This window comes from Pollicipes pollicipes, unplaced genomic scaffold, assembly GCF_011947565.3.
Source record: "Pollicipes pollicipes isolate AB1234 unplaced genomic scaffold, Ppol_2.1 Scaffold_3447;HRSCAF=4054_pilon_pilon_pilon, whole genome shotgun sequence".
Lineage (NCBI taxonomy): Eukaryota > Metazoa > Arthropoda > Thecostraca > Pollicipedomorpha > Pollicipedidae > Pollicipes > Pollicipes pollicipes.
The window spans coordinates 34,837,589-34,857,986 of NW_023596297.1; the positions used below are offsets into that span (position 1 = coordinate 34,837,589).

The 20,398-nt window shown below is 52.6% G+C and overlaps 1 protein-coding gene across 1 annotated transcript in view; it reads left to right on the top strand.

The window, feature by feature from the left end:
* LOC119092490 (lipase 3) overlaps positions 1 to 14,998 on the top strand; it is a 31,531-nt gene extending 16,533 nt beyond the window's left edge. The window contains exons 7-9 of the mRNA XM_037215451.1: positions 473 to 557; positions 9,417 to 9,559; positions 14,730 to 14,998. Coding sequence (XP_037071346.1) covers positions 473 to 557; positions 9,417 to 9,559; positions 14,730 to 14,879 — 378 coding nt within the window. The 3' untranslated portion in view covers positions 14,880 to 14,998. The remainder of the gene's footprint in view (positions 1 to 472; positions 558 to 9,416; positions 9,560 to 14,729) is intronic.
* Positions 14,999 to 20,398: the final 5,400 nt, after the last annotated feature.

Here is a 20,398-nt window from a genome sequence, read left to right on the forward strand (position 1 = left end):
GCGCTTACCCTTAATTCTGTTTGAGAAGAAAGTGGGTCAAATCCGTGGAAAACCCTTTTGTGCGTACGCAGGGGAAAGGTTTCGTTAACTTTCACTGCTCAGCTTCCCCACCCTCTTTTGCAAACTACGCCCGCACTACTTTTGTTGGGAGCCGATATCTTAGATGAACGCTTAACTACCACCCCAACACGGTTGGTGAATGCCACACGTCTCTCTTTGCGGTGCATCGTTTTAAATGTCTTGACCTCAGGCGTAGGCGACGGGCCAAGTGGACCATAGAACCAACGTAATTCCGCAATCCTAGGCATCACGCCATGATGATGCATAGAAAGAATCAGCCGCACGTAGTTTTGACCTAACCGCTTTTTGAGAAGTTCCTATGCCGCTGGCCTGGCCTCAGCAGTAGCAGCCACGGTCGCGAACATCGCCGCCGGCGGTGCCTCCCATCAGTGTTTCCCTCCTCTGCCCACAGACGGCGCTGCCTGTCATCATCGCCCACACGCCGGCCGGCGCCTCGACGCGCACCCTCGTACACTACGCCCAGGAGATCGACTCCAGTAAGCGATGCGGCCGGCGTGAGTGCCGGGTTCCCTTGCCCGCCCCTGTGAGGCGCGGAACGGCCGACGGGCGACGGGGGCGGCGCGCGACCTTCTTCTCCTCCAGGGTCACACTGGGGCATGTTTACGGCCAGTGAAGGCGTCGAGGTTTCAGGGAGCTTTTATGTTTATGGGGTCGCCACACGGTGTGGAGGAGGCGGCTGCGCTGTTGTTGCTCTTTGCATATTTCAAGCCGATATCGACCAGACAGCTGAGATCCCTGGCTGGATAGGGACTCGGGCGAAATATTCGGGTTCGGCAGTGAAAACGGCCATGCTTCGGAAGACTGCACCTGGTGTTGCATACACTTTGTAAAGGTCGAGACTCCCTGCACACAAGCTTGGCAACAGCATGTCCAAACTTTTTGCTGCAATTGGCGCAAACCGCGGGGTAGTTTGCTTACATCTTACATCAGCAAGTATGCCGAACACTTGTTATCTATCGTGCCAGGTGCCTTACGTTTAGTGTTGTCTCCAGGCCAGCGGCATAGTCTTACAAAATAAGGTGGGTGTGGGGGGGGGGGAGGTCTGAAGAATAAAAAATGACCCAACCTACCCTTAAAATACGCCAAAAAAGCAAATTTTTCACCAGATTTGGCCGACTTTCTCCCCAAAGGCGTGGGAGAGGGAGGGCTGGAGCCCAAGTTGCGGGGGGGGGGGGGGGGGGCTGAAGACCCACTGAATAGGAGAATACACCCCTGCTTCGGGCAATGGGCAGGCGATGGTGAAATGTCTCTATTATAATCTCCTATGCTGAAAATAATCGACCCCAAATTCGCCTGGAGGTAATGAACAAACGAAAGCATCGGGTAACCATTGTCATATTATGACAACGTTTGACGCGTCAGTGTAGTTTTATACACCGGTTTCGAGATGTTTCAAGTTTTATAATGAGAGGGTCTGCACATATCCGAATACGTTACTGCTGTTCGTACGCCTTGTGTTTGGGACTATTCATCTTTATATAACCCTGTTTACTCACGACCGTGAGAACTACTTTTAAACGCCAAACAGTCTCATTAGTCTCATTCTCATTCTCATAGTCAGAGTTTCGAACATTCTCACTCTCCCACATACCAATGGTAACATGATCTTTTCGTTTAACCAGCACCTGCTCGCATATATGGGGTTAATCATTTTCAAAAGAAGCTTTCACCATGCCAGCTGAACACGAGTGATTGCTGAGCTGGTGGTTCGTGCGATATTCCCTCCTGGCGAGATGTTCCTCGTCGTTGCCCCTCCCAGTCGCCTGGATCAATACACCGACATCACCTGCGGATAAATTGGACGGAGTCCTCCTAACCGCTCATCACTAGCCAACTACGGAACGGTACAGCGTCTATGATTGGACGGCCGATGTCAAAAACGGTGCTATATCGGATCATCGAAGTAAGATCAGCTGATGAGTTTGCAGTCGCTAAGGCTCCTCGCTCCGGCATCTGCGGTGGAACCGGATGGTGCAGGTGAAGCATCACGTCGCATTGGCGATACGTGAGAGATGCGCCAGTTGCAATTCTAGTGAGAAAAATGCTTGGAGCGCTATATGAAATCAGTGATATGTCAAGGTATGAGAGGCTTATTCGAGCGGTTTTTTATCTTCAAACCGTCTGGTCCATCACATCTATAGTGGTCTTGTCCACGGCGCAATGCGACTGGCGAGGTTATGTCTGCGTAAAGTCAAACAGCTACGCTTTCAAGGCGACCAGCATTTTTTCTTTTTTTGACGACCACGGAGGGTGCTCCTGCAGTACTATAATAATGAACAGCACTTTATTTCATCAGAAGATATGCATCAGGTATTGGTATGTATATCTAAGAGTACAAGTTTGACGTAAGGCTGTTTAAAACGAAGGACAATACCATGTATGACCGCTTTTTCAATCACATTGCCTCCAGAAAAGCCCCTGATTCCCGAGCGATCATCAGACTTGTAGCGTGGGTGGTGTAAGAATTAGCCGAATCTACACAGTCCCAAAGTTGCAATTCCAACCGCTCAAAAGCTATGCTTGGCAAAGGAGTAGGGTTAACACCTAGCAATACCGATGCTTCTAAGTCATGGTACGCTTTTTGGAGATGCTGGTTGCTTCCTAGCGAATCCAGGCTGGATGCTTAGTATCTGGGTATGTTGAAAGCCAGGGTCCCTAGCACATATCTGCAGTCTTGTATTTCTGAATAGCTTGAAAGAGATCCCTGCGGACGACTTCAAACGTGACGACGAATAGGGACACCCTGAAAACACGTAACACGTACGCCTCAAACATATCAAGCTGCGGTGAGTTCAGAGTGGGGAAAAGAACTAACTTTTCAAATCTCACAAAACATAAATATTTAATGTTGACAACTCAACAGTGAACATCTCAAGAAGACAAATATGAAAAGCCGATGACTTCGGACACTCCCAAATGGCTATCAGGAGTACAACGTAATGCGTCTTTCTGGGACTGATTCACCTTTTTCGAGCCGAAGTGCTGCTTCACACTCATCCTTATCATGATAAAACACGATATCAGAACTAGTTGCTTGGCCAATTCATAGACTCTATCTTGAACCAATTTACTCATCCGATCTCCCGAATGCTCTTCTCCATTTCGAGCTGTCTATCGCACGCCGGCGATGGTGCCATCACATCTAAAAACAGAAATATATATTAGCTCCAGAAACAAGTGAATGCTTTACTTACGCTAGGAACGGAGTGAGTAGTTCGAGCCAATGGCCGCCGCACGATCTGTTGACGCTGCGGTGTTCCCCGGGACCGGTTCAGACCCCGCGGCCGGTTCAGACCCCGCGGCCGGTTCAGACCCGGCGGCCGGTTCAGACCCCGCGGACGGTTCAGACCCCAGGGCTGGTTCAGACCTCGGAACCGGTTTAGACCTCGGGGCCGGCGTCGCGGGCCCTCAATAAGTGTCTTTTTCTGATGCTCGTATTGCTTGGAGAAAAGCTGTGCAAGAAAAAATGTGCACGGGGGCATGTTCTGAATCAACATGCCTGTTGATGCAGTCACAATCTCACTACAGTGCCCACTGACTACGACATCCTCCGTGGTCAACGAGCTTGCGTAGGCGGTCAGTGTGTGGCTGTGTATGTGTGGAGGGGGGGGGGGGGGGGGGAGTTGCCGTTGCAGGCATACATGTAACATACTGGGACATGACTATATTTCTGGTGATATGAGCATATCAACCAAAGAAACGTGGGCAATTGTATTTGTGACCGGCCGGCTGCCATTCTTGGCACTCGCTAATTTCGTTTATAGCTATACAATGACAAAAGTTACAAGAACGTCACTAGCCTGATATTTATCACGTCTTTGGCTATGTTTGAATTGGTGTATGTTTACCTCCTTTTTACTCACTGGCAGTGAATGCCGCGGCCTTGCAACGTACCACCTGTTAATGCCGGTCCGAGTACAGGGGACTGTGAGCCGAGTGTGCAAGGTTGTGTACTCGTGGTCACCCGTGTATGGGTGACAGGTCAATAAAAGAACAACATAGAAATGGACGCTGCCTTAATACGACCTTGGCAGTGTTGCTCATCACTGTCTCTTTAATCTTGCACGAATAAAATGCCAGTTTGTGAAGAATCCACGTTCTTGCGATTGGACGAGACCGCTAGCACCTCATTACACGTATTTTCCATGAATTGCGTTTTAAGCGATCATGCCAAAAAACAACGTAATATACTACGTTTTGTGGTCCTTCATGTTTCATGACATGGTTTTCCGAAGGGCTAAGGCTGTGAGTAGGCAACCTCCATGTACGCTGTGCCTACCTCCATTCATGGAAGGAATAACTGTTCACAAATCATGCTGATTCTGTGCCTAGAACCACGTAACCAAGTTTCCGATCCCTGCGCTCGCCGCTTTTTGTGAATTCGCGGTCGGGGCAGTGAACGAAATCGAAGGAAAACGAAGTCGAAGCATGCCAAGGTCGTGTTACGGATTGGGCAGGCGTTCCCTCACCTTTGTTCTTTGACTTTGTAACTTGATTTCAGATTCTGAAATTTTATCTCTTTTAGGTTTTTGGTGTTGAAGCGTCTCTCTTTTGGGTACTTTCACGACTGTTTATCGCACGTTTGTGTTATTAACTGGAGCAGAAGACCTGCTGTACCCATTTATTGATATGGTGAGCTTCATTTTGCACATTTACGTTAGTCAAGATTTTCTCATTAATTCATCACCATGTCTTGTCTCCGCCTTGTCCCAGGTAACGCTAACAATTTGCCAAAGATAAATGGCAGTATTTCGTGGAAACCATTCGAAATGAATTTATAAATAAAGAAATAAGAATAGCGCTGGCCTCATTGTTAGGCCGACATTACAGAAGCCATTCAAATTGCTGGCGATCTTGTGGCATTCCCACCGCGGCTCTTCGATAGCCGCGGTAGCATGACTGCATCGCTTAACTGGCACAAAAACATACGGTGATAGCCCGTCTTCAGCAATGACTTCCTTTTCTTGACCTGGTGGAACATTACAAAGCTAAATTGACACATCTCTCCTCTTGTGGCAGACATTTACAGTGCCCTTAAAGAAAACAATCCGCTGACTATCAGGAAAGAATTTACTGCCACAAATATAGCCTTATCAGCTCGTATCGCGATCAAGCGTGGGGTGGAAATTGCCGGCTTCAACCTGTTAGCCGGTGTCGCGTGCCTAATTATCAGCTAAACGCAGCGAATCTCAGGCAATAATCCCCGGTTGAAAGGCTCCGACCAAACTGGCCTGATTTCCGGTTCGTTTATAAGACTGAGAACGTGGCGTGCCCGTCAAGTTGGCGAAATCGCTAGCGTCAACGGGAGGAGAAAGAAAAATGTTCCGTTCCAACGTTCATACTGGCCAAACGTTCATACTGGCCAAACGTTCATACTGGCCAGTTGTATTCCAGACAGTCCTTCACATCGTTGATATGTTCAAGTACATATCTAGGCACATCCACATCCACGGTCCAAGTCGCGAGCCCCCTCGGGCGGCGTGACGCCTGCGGAGCTTGCGTGACCCGCGCCCTCGCCTGGCCTGACCGGACCGGCTCCTCGCGACCGCTGACCTTGACGTCCCGGGCCGATTGCACTGATCCGTTTAGAGGCGCAGCCCGGCGGGGCGAGACGCCGCGTCCGCGCCGGCCGTGGCGCACGACGGCCGCGCGCGTGTGCCTCGGGCGCGGGCGGGGAGCGTCCGAACCTGATCAGGCTGATAACTCTGACGGGCGGCAGTCGCCTCAGGGCATTAGGAGCGCTGACGCAGCGGGTGGCCCCGAGGCGCGCCGCCGGCGCTGGCGCCGGCGCGCCGTAAAAACTGCTGAATTTTGTGTCGGTGAGGCGGCCGAGCCGACATAACCAAACAATATCGGCGAGGATAACGAAGTTACGGCCGCGCTAAAGGCCAACGAGCGGTTGCAAGGGAGGTGGAGTAGGTAGCCGCGCGCTCTCGCAGGTTGAGGGAGTGCTGTTTTTCTGGCGCTGATCAGAGGGAGAGAGTGGCTGTATAAACCACACAGTTGGTGTTTAGGGTCGCATTCGCCTCGACAGCGGAAACTTTTAATGATACCCAGAGGCGCTGCAGTGGAGGAGCGCACTAGGCGCAGTTGTTGGCAGACAAAGCTGGGCGCAGCAGAGCGGGATTACCCCGCATCAGTTATGTGTTGTTGGCAGTTCGCGTCTCGTTTTCGACGGGCGTGCAGAGCAGAGGTGACGGTGAAATGCGACGCGGCGCACCGCTCATCACTCCTCCACCCGGCGACGGAAACACCCTCCGCCGCCTACCGATGTCCCCTCAAATATTGATGACCGGCCCGAATGTCTTCACTGGTGCCAGCCAGCCCGTCGCATGGTTTATTTATGCTGTGACCCGATGGCGTTGTTTTCTCTTCGGTGGCCGACAAATGCTTCTCGGGTCGTTTCGCCTCACGCGTTTGGACCCGGCGCCCCATACTCGATCCATTGTTGATGGGTTGGGAGCGGCGAGCCTGCATATTTCAGGTGGTGTTACAGCGCCCGGTGCCTGCGTTCCTGGCCACCCCAGGTGGGAGCCCGGGGCGTGGGGCGGACTCACCGCCGGCGGGGGGTTTCCCGGCAAGCGGCGGGCCTCACGACTAACTAACCTCACGACTGACTGACCTTAGGACTGACTGACCTCACGACTGACTGACCTCAGGACTGACTGACGTCACGACTGACTGACCTCAAGACTGACTGACCTCACGACTGACTGACCTCACGACTGACTGACCTTAGGACTGACTGACCTAACGACTGACTGACCTTAGGACTGACTGACCTCACGACTGACTGACCTCACGACTGACTGACCTCACGACTGACTGACCTTAGGACTGACTGATCTCACGACTGACTGACCTTAGGATTGACTGACCTCACGACTGACTGACTTTAGGACTGACTAACCTCACGACTGACTGACCTTAGGACTGACTGACCTCACGACTGACTGACTTAGGACTGACTGACCTCACGACTGACTGACCTTAGGACTGACTGACCTTACGACTGACTGACCTCACGACTAACTTACATCGCAAATCACGACCTTGTGACCTCACGACTCACTCACGACCTCACAACTCGCCACTGGCTGGTACGCCCCGAGCGGAACGAGCGTGTCATCCCGCTCACATGTCGGCCGCGGCCGGTGAGCCCACCACGGGATGAGGTGCGTTATTGAGGCCGGGTCACTGTCTGTGCCCTCCTGCGATGACCCCGGGGGCGCCGCGCGCTGCCAGATGGCGAAGACCCGCTGTCGGTGGCATCACTACCGTCTTGTCCATCTCTGGGGGTCATTCGAACCAGAATTACTCCTGGGGTTATGGCTGTTTGATCGATCCCCGGTCTTCATATCGCGAGGTCATGCTGCTTATTTGGTGGGCGATCCGTCTGATCCCAAACAAAATATTAGTTGTGTTTTGGCATATCACAACTTGGTGAATGTGACAGGTTGTCGCTATGCCAGAGCATGTGTTGGCATGCAATTGAAGGACCACATCCTGGATGTTGCGTTACTGTGATAACGTGTTTTATGGAAATGCGAGTGAGCTTATGGTGCTTATGTGCTTGAGAACTGTGAGACTTCTGGGTATGCATGCCATATTGAAGCTCATCAACCCCACCGAAAAGCTTTTACCTAGCACAGTGTTTGCACGTTTGGTCTAAATGTTTTTTTTGTTTATTGATTTAATGTCGCGCCTTGATTGCTTTACTGGCTTTGATATTGCTATCAGCGCGCGTCTGCAGTACCGGCAACCGAGGCAGACCAAGCTGGGAGCGTAACGGACAGCTTTCGGACCTACCAAGACGGTGAAGCTGCAGACCTCCCCACCAATGGCAAGCCTCATGTGGAAACGGTCCCACGTGGTGAATGAAGCTTGCTTATGACCCGTCTATGTAGTTAATACCTATTCAATTTCCTTAATACCTATCCATGTCCGCCCTTCGTTTTCAAATGGTACTGCTATGCTAAAGAATGTATCACAGGGACGGCAGTCATCGACGGCGATGCGGGAGACGGGGGGGGGGGGGGGGGGGGGGGGCTTAGGGCTTTCTTATGTCATGTGTGCGTACCAGCTGTCATATGTACATACTCCTACATATGTACGTACTCCTATTCGATAGTTTCTGTTTCTAATTTCACGCAATCCAAACACCCGCTGTGGATTTATAACGTGACTGGGCGCTGTCGTTATAACGGCAGCGCTTGATAGTTCGGTGGAGCGCGCAGCCCCCTGCTGGCATAACTGCCAACACAAATAAAGGTCATCCTCGCGCTTTGCTGCATTGCTCCAGTTTATGGGGGATTGAGCGCTGCAAAACAACTCAGCCCGAGTCCCATCTGGAGGGGTGAGCTAGCGGTGGCGTCTTGCGGCAGAGTCTATCGTGGGATGTTGAGGTCGTTTTTTGCGTGGAGCGCTGCGCAGACAACTGCAGGCGCCGCAGGACTCGATAGATGCCCATCTTTGTTCAGGAGAGACTCGAAACGTGGCTTGGGGCTTAGTGCCCCCCCCCCCCCCCCCCCCCACCTGCTGCCAGACACTGTAAGCTGGTGCAGTCTCCATGGCACCGGTTTTAGAATGACGCAGACCTACAACTGTTTTAAAAAATATCTAACGGCACTTGGAGAAGGGCCTGACAATGCGTCCTCTTACTAACGTTCGCCAATGTCATATTATCAAAAGAAGTTTGAGAGGAAAGGCGATGGGTCGGGTCGGGTCGGGTCGGCGTGAGTTGCCAGAGGAAGGGCTATTGTGAGCTGCAGGCTCAGGCTCAGGCTTTCTGCACCAAGGCCCTGGCAAGAGCAGCCAGCCATAAGGCACCAATTCGTCGCCCGGTAGCGCTATTTTGTGACGTAAACGCGCCAGGAAATCACTTGAATACAACTTTTGGGGGGTACCACATGCTAAACAATCGTAGGGTACTGCAGTTCACTCTTCTGTGACGTGCTATGACACGCTGACCGCAGTTTCCTTCGTGTCCACGCAGTGCAGGCACTCTAACACATGACGACGATGGAGTACCGGTCCCCAGAGGTCGGTCGGCCGTTTTTGGTTTGCATATCTGGCGCGGTTCCTTACTTCTGACTTCAGTGTAGCTCGCGTATCCGGCCGCTGTCGTGCAGCTCACCAACACCGCCGTGAGAACCGGCGCGTGAGTTGGCGACGTTAATGACACGCCCAGCAACAGGCGTCGATGAATAATCCAGGGCGGTTAATCGGCGACAGCGGTGCCCTTTCGTCCCGCCTCTGCCCAGACAAGCGCCGACATGCTCCCTCCACCGGCGGCGAAGCCCGGGGCCGTGCCGACTCGACGTCCGGGGTTTCAGAGAAGTTCTCGCACTTCGACTGGGGTTCGGAGGAGAACATGCAGCGGTACGGGCAGCGCACGCCGCCGGAGTACACCCTGGACCGGGTGACGTGTCCGGTAGCGCTCATCTGGGCCGACAACGACCTGCTGGCTGACCCCCAGGTGAGGGGGCCACCGCGGCGGGGACGCTCAGGTGGCAGGCGGGATCATCTGACCCCCAGGTGAGGGGGCCACCGCGGCGGGGACGCTCAGGTGGCAGGCGGGATCATCTGACCCCCAGGTGAGAGGGCCACCGCGGCGGGGACGCTCTGGTGGCAGGCGGGATCATCTGACCCCCAGGTGAGAGGGCCACTGCGGCGGGGACGCTCTGGTGGCAAGCGGGCGCGGATCTGCTCGTCCCGGCCGCGGAGTGGGGAGGAGGCTTCGCTGAAGCTCCAGCGTGAAGGCGAATGGCCTGACCTGGCCGCCGGTCGACAGGAAGACGCCGGGCTGGTGCGCCGGGTGGTGGTGCTCTGTTCTGGGCCGTGAGCTGAGGGGAAGGTTATAATCTGAGCTCTGGAACGGGGCAGGTCATGGCCAGCTCTATCAGGGCAGGGCTACCTACCGCTAAATGCGGCAAACAGGCCGACAACCATCAAAAAGGCCTTCAAACCTGCCGTAAACCATCATCTAGCAGGCTCTTCAAGAACTCTCGCTTCGGCGGATCTTCGAGCTGAGTGAAGTGGCACCGAAATACCCCAGCCATAACCCTTGATCCGTCATCGCAGCATTCAGGGCAAGCCTCATAGCCACCATTGACAGCTTCTCGTAATTACCATCTGGCGCCTCTTCCGCTGAACCCGACTACATAGACAACAGGTGATGACTGCATCCCCGCTTAGCCTCCTTCTGCGAGCTGGGCGCCAGAAGGAACTCCTAAGAATCCCTGCCACCAGCAGCCAGTTAACTGACGCCACGAATGAACCTCCAGTGAAATACAACTCACCTTATGCCAGCTGTTGCCGGGCGTCAGGTCCTCCAAAGCCACATCACCTGACCTGACCTTTGCGCCAACTTCGTTTGCCACTTCCCGAGCATGCTCAGTTCTCGTGGGTTTCCATAGCCTTTTTACTGATGCCTGTCGAGCGTCGCAGCTCTGCTTGTTAGTTGGAGGTAAAGCTCTCTGGACTAGGCTTACAAGAATAAACGTGCGCATGATCAATGGTTCGGATGATCCTACCTGCACCATACACCATTGATCTTTTAATGATATTATTTCCGCTGGGCTGTAGTGAGCCAATCTATTTTCTTTTTTAAGAGAACGCGACGCACGTCGTCACACCCGTTTTATCGAGCGCCAGCGGCTGCATTGGCCACGTTAGCGCTCGTGGGCCGTGTCGCACCCTGGATTCGAACCCGGGATCTCCACGTGGGAGTTCAACACACTAACCACTCGGTCATTACGCTCCGAGCCAATATATGAATGATTTGCGTCGGTCAATGGACCGATGGCTGAGCTTTATTTTTCTTTAGTTGATTTCGGCTGCACATATCCCACCCCTAAAATAGCGTGCAGCTATGTGCCCTGTCTAAACGACCAAGTGAAGCACATCTACTGCGTAAGCGCCAGCGAATACGGGTCAAGGATGCACAACAATCTTTGAATTACGACCAAACCATAGGGCTCTTGATTTTATGCTATTCTATCGCACGAAAGCTGCCCGGCTGCGGTCAGACGAGCATGAGTTACCAATAGGATGGATTGAAAAACAACAAATAATGCTTCTCTATTGGTCGACCTAAATAGTCTCCATAGCAACCCCGTCTGTTGCATCATGCTCGCGGAAAATATTGGGATACACTTATACTGTTCTTATTGAGTTATAGGTAGTTTGAGATGCATAAAATGTTAAGTAAAACTGCATCCAATAATGCACCCACTGTAGGAGTTACGGCGTTAAATGTTGCAAAGTTGTATCAGCATCAGACATGGCATCAGCATCCCGCGCCACCGCAGCCCAGTGTCGCGAAAATGTGTGCAACATCCAACCTCCGAGGACAGCATCTGTGTGCAGACAAATCTGGACCCCGTTTGTGGCTCCCGGGCGACGAGTCAGCTGAATGAAACGAGGACGCAGTTCTTGACGTTACTAAATGCCGGCCCGCATGCAGGTGGGTGCGGCCACCGCCCGCTTCGTACCATTCATTAAATATTCTGGCAATTAACGACCAGATGGCACGCCATAGTAGCATGACTGCCGGGTCATGCTTACAGTTTACAATCTACATGTGTCCAAATTGATGCCTCTTTTTATGAAGCTGACCTGGTTCGTGATGACTCGGATGCTCTCGGCGTAGGCGGTGGTGCCATCTGTGTCGCCGGCAATAGTTTGGCGACCGTCTGTACAGCACTTGTGTTCAGGAGGCCTTCTAGCAGAGATCCTGTGTTCATCAGACCTTCTTGAAAGAGCCTTGTGTCCAGCAGAATTCATTTCAGAAGCCGATGCTCTGACAGATTACTTGCATCGGTCTCACCACGCGGGGAATGGTGCTGACGCACCCTCCCCAGGTTTCTCTAATTTTTGACATTACGCCCATCGGCGCAGCTTGGAAAGAAACGCCTTAAAAAACGACGTCTCCTCCAATTTCTGACCTGATAAACTTCGTGCAAGAAGGCCTTCTGAACATGGGGGCTTAGGAAGTAGGTCTCCTAGATGTAATCTTTACGCAGGTGGGCACTCTGAGCACATAGTTTTTGGGAAGAGGCCTTCTGAACACAGAAGAAGAGCAGAGTAAACTCATTGAATGCGGGTCTCTTGAAAGCATGAATGACTTCGGAATGCAAGCTGTATGGACGTAGGCCTCCCGAGCGTAGGCCTTCTTGAAAATGAAATTTCTGAAAGGGACCTCACGACCGGATGTGACCTGTAGCATGACATGTCAGACCATACGGTCAAGCCCTGAGTGCATGTGCCGTTTCCTCAAGAACAAAGCGTGGTTTGGCAATAACCCAAACGACGCTGGACGGCGCGTGCCAAAGTATGTCGTAAGCATGCCAAAGTATGTAGTAAGTAAGTAAGTTATGTCGTATGTATGTCGTATGCCAACGTATGTCGTTAACTCGACTAACGTGGCCTGGGGTATATAAAACCCCGTCATGAAAGGTAAAATAACACTCCGGGATGATATTTTACCTTATAACATTTCGCCTAGCTTGACCTGCATGACCTGATAGTATTACTTTAGAGAATCACGCCATTATCACGCGGTGTGATGAAAACACAGCAAATTAGTGCTGTAAAGACATTTAGAACAGCTATTCCACTACGGGCGTCCGCTATCGATCGTATGAACATGAAAGGTGACCGGCATGACCTTGATCAATAAGTATTTCGTTATGGTTAAACATTAAGAGCGGTGAATCGTTACCGAATATGAAGATCTGTTGGAAGGTAGATCCGTGAATTTTCTTAACTTTTGATCAGACAGCACTAACAGCCTTACTCCCCGTACAATAACCAGGAGAATGGAGAGATGTATCGATATCTTGATATTTCGGCTGCATGCCTCATCGAGCCTGGTGTCGGTAGATACACTACTGATCTTAGTTTCAATAACGGCATGCACAGGTCTGCATAGACAAACTAATATCGGTAGATGTACTGCTGGTAGGTCTTTACAAAGCTGTTTATCCCTTTTGAAATTTAAATGGTGTGCCCTGGTTCAAATTCAACGCTCATTAAGGATGGCGTTTTTGTGCGATCTTTCATGTCGCTAAGTTGCACCATGTCACACCGGTATGTACCATGTCTACGCAGTCGTTACGCAGTGATGATAATTGCCTACAGGACGTAATGCAAAGCTTGACTCAAAAAACAAAAAATATCCACTCTAGGCTATCAAAACGTGCGCGAATGTGAGTGCAGATATTGATAAACCGACCGTGACACGATTCCAACAGCAACGGCGTGCTCCCTCAGTCTGCGTTGAGTAGGACATTTCTCTTGGAATCCCACTGGAGTTCCGAGCCAGTTTCCAGGTCAAAGGTCGAACGCACCGGCCCGGCTAATTCTGCGATCGAGCCGGGGTACATCCATCCCCAGGCAGTCCTGCCAACGAACAATCCGACACTGTATTACTCCTGAAATCCCTGGATACACCACACTGCCAAGATTCTCTGTGTGTAATTAGCCATGCTCACCCAGTAATTAGTAATTACCGTAAGCTGTAATTATCGGAGGCCCCCAAGTCCGAAACGTATTAGTGCCCTGAAAATGAGATAGCGACACACGAGTTGGGAAGTCCTTGGGCGACCAGGCGTCCTTAGGTGCGGGCGGCGGTAGGAGGAGAAACACAGACATGGCTGCCAGCCGGGTTACGATCCTAGGAAGCGTGTACAAGCCATCGCTACATAATGTGAAGTCCAGTGCCATCCTTTTATTCTTTCCCTCAACGCGACCCGACTGCAGATGACCGCCTCTTTCCTTGCATGCATGGCTCCATGTCGGAACAACTAGGTGGAAGAGCGATGTTTTAGCTTAAGAAAGCAGTCCATTCGTACGAGCTTAGTTGTGTTGGGGTCAGTCAGGTCAAGGAAAATAGACAAAAGCCTTTTGCCAGGTTATGGCTAACATAATCAGATGACGGAGATAAGAGGCGCATCGTAATCACCACATACATTGCGGAAAGTGTTCTGTCATTAATGACTGCCAAAGCTGCTACCGTGCGGGCCTTTTACTCAGCTGCAGACGCGGCAGACGAAAGGAACTACAGCTGACTGTGCCGTTTACAGTTTCTCAAGATATTCTGCTAAAACGGTCAGGTCGGAAAATATGCGCCAGGCTTTTACCATTGTTTCAATATAGGTGTCGATGAGCCGGTTTCTGTTATCACCTTCAGGCAGATATGGAGATCGATGATCTGTTTTCTATAAATTAGCCCCGATTTTTCTTAGATTCTAACCTGTCTTGTTGAGAGGCGGGCGCGCGTGTTTGATATTACACCACATGATTAATGATATCGGGCCGATCTTTGGCGACCTAATGTCACTGCATAAAATTTAAAGCTAAGGTATCCAAGCAAACAAGAAAGGTCATGTTCTCTCTTCGCGTAGGCGCCTTTGGGTTTTATAAGTCCTCTCTAAGAGATAATAGGGGCTTATACCCTCTCCCAGACGCCACGAGAACGCATTTCAGAGAGGCAGTAAGGAACGCAGGGATGATATGGTCAAATTCATGCACAGGCGGAAAGCTCTTGAACATAAAGAGGAGGCAGGTTTAAGGGACATAGCAAGCCTGCTGTCTTTGCATCTCGTCTCTGTTGGTCTGTGACACTTACCGTAGCCTTCTGGCAGGACGTGTCCTGGCTGGCCGAGAGACTTCCGAACATCGTGGAGAAGTACCGCGTTCCGCTGTCCTCCTTCAATCACCTGGACTACCTGTGGGCCATCGACGGAGACAAGCTCGTCTACAACCACCTCATCGAGAACATGCAGAAGTACTGAGGCTCACTGCCACCAAATCGCAAGCGGCAAAAGGTTTCATTTCAAAGAGTTCCAAAGCGATACTATATGAAATGCATTATTGGCAACTGGCTACAAACTGCATCGTGGCAAAACGAAAAGATCAGCAATACAAACATACGCCAACAAGCAGACAACAGCTATCAAACAGATGCGGACGGATTCGCCCCTAAGAACGTCCCAATGCAGATGCCTCAGTCTCCGGACGCTCTCGCCGCTGAGGGCGGGGGACACCGCCCCGCCGTAGAACGCCACTTGACAGCTCTCTCCCGGCACACGTGCCGGCCTCGCTCGTTCCCGGGGCCGCGCCAGCCGGGGACGTGGACTCCACGTCGTCACCGCGCCACTGCGGATGTCCGTTCATAATCAAACGCCAGCGCAACAGCCGAGCCTGCGGCATCGGCCTGCAGTGGGCTGCCGGGAAAGCCGTCAGGTCTGAGAGAGGCTCTCTGCAGGCGAATTCGGCGCCGGAGACGGCTCTCCTGCCAGGCTGGGCCTCCCTATGGGGTAAGATTTCTCTGCAGGAGGGGTCGCTCTTTCAGGGAGGTCTCCTCTACCATGTGGGAGTGCTCCTGCTTGGGTGCCTGCTTTGCTGGAGGGGACCTTCGTCACGAACACCTCCTAGGCCGGGGAGGCCTACTCTGCTTGGGAGAGGACATTAATTGGGGAGGAATCCTGTTGCGAGCAGGGTCCCACAGTCGGGTATGGATCCTCTAACATGACTTTATCAGAAAGGTTTCTTGAGGGTAGGGAAAGGTATCAGGAAAGGTTTCTTGACCAGAGCGTCCTCATCCGGGAGGGTCGCTCTGCCGAGGATAGCTCCACAGCTGGGTTCCTCAGCCGGGGGTGGCTCATCAGGACAGCTTCTCAGCCTGGGAAAACTCCTCATTCGGGACGGAGTGAGCCGGCGTCGCCCGCCGCCACCGCTCCTGCCGCTCGCCGCCACTGTTCTTGCCGCCCCCCGGCCGCAGCGCCTAAATAAAGTCAGCCACCCGTGCTCAGATCGGTCGGGCCTGCAGGCATTAAGCACGACTCACTAAACTTGTTTGTGCTACGCATCATTTAATCACGCCCTGAAGTATGCAAATGGGCCACTGAAAAGGTAATGCTGGTCCCCTGGCGGGGCCTTCGCGGTTGCCGGGGCGTGACGGGCCGGCCCCAGTATCCGCGCGCCGGCACTAGGGCGCCCTCCAAAGGCAGTGGGCCTCCTCGACGGGCCCCGGGCCGCGCCTTCATGGCAGGAAGTTGGACAGGCGAGTGTCTGACGCGAACGGTGGACGAGACCATTAAGAATGGCGACCGCTCGCCGGCCAAGTTCGCTGCAGAGGCGGTCCGAAGTGGGACGGCCATGACCTTTTCAGAATTACACCAGGAAAGTAATTTTGAAATCTGGCCTGAGAACGCTGAGCCCATCTGCCCCCTCCCCCTGCAGTAATCGTTTCTGCTGTGAGCCCAAATGGTGCGGAGCGGTCGGTTCGGCGGACGTCGCTGGCCGCATCGGCCGCCGAGCCGTCGTTTCTGCCGAGGCGCGGCGCTCGCGGCGATAATGGCACGGACTGTTAGCGGCGGCCATTCAGGCGCGCCGCGCTAAAAAGGCCGGCGACGGCGACGCAGTGCCGTCCCTCGCTCGGTGCATGCCTAACTGGACACTAAATCAAGATGGCGGCGATCTGCAGCGGCCCATTTATCCCGCTATTGAGAGTGTCGCAGTGCAGATTTACCGGGCACGGCGACGGCGGCGGCGGCGGCGGCGGCCGCCGCGCCGGTCCGAGCGCGGCATGGGAGGCCGGCCAATCAGAGCTGCGGCCGCGGATGGCTGCGTTCGGCCCGCGAATTAAACCGGCGCACTATTGATCAGCAGACGCGGCCGCGGCCGTCGAGCCCTCGGGACGCGTCGTTGACGGACAGCCCGACATCACTGTATCAATTACGACGGACGCGCCGCAACTGGCGCCGCTGGCATAAGTTATGACGATTGGAGCTCGCGAGCTAAGCGGGCTAGCTCCGCGTTGCCCGGCGGAGCCCACTTTGCATGCTCGCATCCGCCGCGTATCACTCAGTTTCAGAAATTTCGTTCCGTGTGAGAAAGCCGAGAACATGGAGTGTTCAGTTGGAATCATGCGGGCACAATGGCGTTTTTCTGACCGAAACATTTGAAACGTTCATATTCAGCATGATCTCCATTACATTACATTTTCATGATTTCCATTACAATTACCATGATTTCATGATAAATGTAAGGCGGACAATGCCCTGCTGCCCGTTCCAACGTTATTGGTGTTTTAGGCACTCCATTTTGAAATCCCACATCATTGATATCTTGGCTCTGAATTATTTTTTGAGGGTCATTTGTTTAGGGATTCTTGACCTTTGCATGCGTTGCTGAACTGATTCCAGCGTATGTTGGGTGCATTGTCTTTGTATTGCACTGAGAGGTATGCACAGTCTAATTCGCAATATGTTTTCAATCACTTTAGTCCCCGACTTTGCTTATTTGCAACCCAGAGATCGAATTGGAGGCTAGAGGCAGATTCCGATGTTGGCTAATTTCTTTTCCGGTTTGCTTTGGGTATGACGTCACCAGCGAGGCCGGTACACGGGAACAACGCTAAGCCACTCAGAAAAATAGACGCGCTGCAGCTGAGAAAAATCCGCAATGCTCAAATGCTACGCTTTCCGCTAAGATAATGCCTTTGGTCGTATAGCAGAAAGAAGCGTAGCAAAAAAAGTGCAAAATGCAAATGCTACCGTTGTCCAGTGCGGGAAGTAAGCAGAACGTTGTATGAACCCGATCTCTTTCAATAATTTTTGTTTTCATAGGTTTAACGCCGGCATCTTTTTTCGATTTTGTAAAAATCTGCGGAAATGTTTTTGCTGCAGGCTCAGGGAAAGTTTCAGAAGTGAAGGACGTTAACTTACCCCACGAGTACCATCACGTTTTTTTCTGTACGCCGAACGTAAGGAAAGCGACGTGTACCTCCAACTTACGACATGTTTTTTTTTTCGTTCAGTGACCTACAACCGCACGCAAACATAGTCCCTGCATATCATTTAACATTTATGAACATTCATTCACCCCTGGTGCATAAGAAATTAGACACCACCGTCATGTTGCTGATGGCAGCGTAGCTAAAAATGTCGCCTAGTAATTTGGGACTGTGAAGGCAGGAGGACTGAAACTTTTATGCATGTACGACCTCATGCGTGCTTGCCAGATGGTCCAAAATTGCGAATGTGCCAACTGCACATGATTTCAATACTATATTACAAGTAACAATGCTATACATACAGCAATACAATTCTGCATATACGCAAAAGCACGATGTTACAAGTAAAGAAGATCAAATTGCTGAAGTTAACTGATGAAGTGAAGTAACGTGAAACATTACATTCAATGGTGCCATGGGAGTGAGCGCAAACTGCGCAATGGCACCGATTCACCCACTAGTGATAACATGTGGGATCGCCGTCGTGGAGCATGTTAACCGCAATGACAACTGAATCATATTATATGGCCATAGCATTACCTGACGCAACTCAATCATGATGTATGGGCGCGGCACCACCCAACTTTAACCAAGCACGGCATATGACCCACCACCTGACGCAAGTCAGTCATGGTGTATGGTCGCGGCAGCACCCAACTTTAACCAACCACTGCGTTTGGCCCACCACCTGACGCACTTGACCACCCCCACGTCATCCGATCCTCTTCTGACACACGGGCTGCGTGTGCCGATCTGACCCTGAAACGTCTCTTGAGTCGGCTGATCTGTCTCCGAGCCACTGCTCGTGCGTGTCGGGCACCCTGACCCTAGTCCCTGAATCCCTGAGTTCATCCAGAGGACCAAACCTCGGTCAGGGCCAGCGGTTAGCATCGAGCGCGGCCTCCCGCCCCACCGGTCCGAACAACCGGAAACAGACACTTTCGCGCTGTCACATCTCATCTGGCAGCAAAACATCATCACGACGAGCGCGCCACAAACGCCGCAGCCGCAGGGCGAACTCGGTGCCAGAGCGGCCTGCGCCACGCTCCGCCGGACGAGCGCGGCGCAGTGTGGGCGGCTCACAGCGGAAGGTTCGCACCGGGCCGCGGATTCCCTCGTCGCGTCGCTCGTGACCAACTGCCCCCTCCGCACGGCGCCGTCGGCCGCGCCAGGCCGCGGCCACCAGCGCCCCGTCGCGCGGCGACCAGCGCCTGTTATCGACGCGCGGCGAGCCGGCGTCCGCCTTCGGAGAAGCGGACTCATTGTGGCCGGTATCAGCGCAACGCCTGATCCATTCAGCCGCGCGCCGAGCCGCCCGCATCTGGCTCCGACCTCTCGCACCGCCCGTCAACAGCGACGCGACCCGGCATCGGCGGCGGCGGGCCGGCATCGGCGGCGGCGGGCCGGCGTGGTCCGCGGCGCGGCGGTCCAGGCGGTCACACCGGCGCTGGGGATCCCACTTAGTCATTGCTTACATGAGAGGCGACTTGGACCGGCAGTGACGCGTGTGTGGTGCTGGCTACATCGGCCAGCTAGGCGCTAATTCAGACCGACGGCCGAGTCGAAGAGGGCTATAAAGGCGCAGAACAACGCGGATGAGACGGGGAAGCCGGCGCTTGCTGACGTAGTAGGACGGACAGCTGATAGGACTGGTCGTGATGCAGCAGCGAGGAGCAGGTCACAGAGTGACATGGATCTAGCAACGAGTTATTTATGAGCGGCTGTCAGATGTGGCCATATACCGCATAATCACATCAGCATCGCAACCGGGGTGTCTGGGCTCTGTGCGATCTATTACAGCGCTATTGTTTAATAGCATTAAGGCCTGGCACGGGGGAGATAATGATTCTGCCTATCACAGCTGGCTCCTCAACATTATGCATAGCAGCGTGGGCTGTGCTCTGGACCCGGGGATAAATGCCATTATAAACAACGCGATATGCTGTGAGGAGAGGAGTTCTGGTCGGAGAATACGCCGTCCGAATTCAAAGCAGATGCGTCATTAACGCATTTCAAAGTGTTTGCAAAACAACCAACCTTTGCTCAAAAGCTACGTTTCTGACTGTAACCGGCGTCTGCAATAGCTTGAAGGGAGTGTTCCACTTTGGTATGGGGTCTTGAACTGAAGCCGCCATCTTGAAGATCATTCAGTGCAGCTCACAGCCCTGACCTAAAACCTTCTAGTTTCTCAGCTACACACCCGCGAAGATGCGCAGACTATGTCGTGCAGGCTTTTTTAAGGCTCCCCAAGTATCCATGACGGCACAGAAACGCCATTCAAATTATGCCATTCCACTTGTCAAATATAGTTGTTGAGTTATTCAAACACGGCGTTCGTGAGCACGATTTTCGGACATCATGGGGATCGATTGGTTCTCGACACGTATTGTGCAAGCTATGCAAGATTCTCACACGATGGTTTTTAGTTTTGAATTAGATCCTTTTCGACCAGAAATGATTATTTAAGGGCTATGGGATGAAGGGAAATAGTTAACAATGGGGCAGACCTGCATG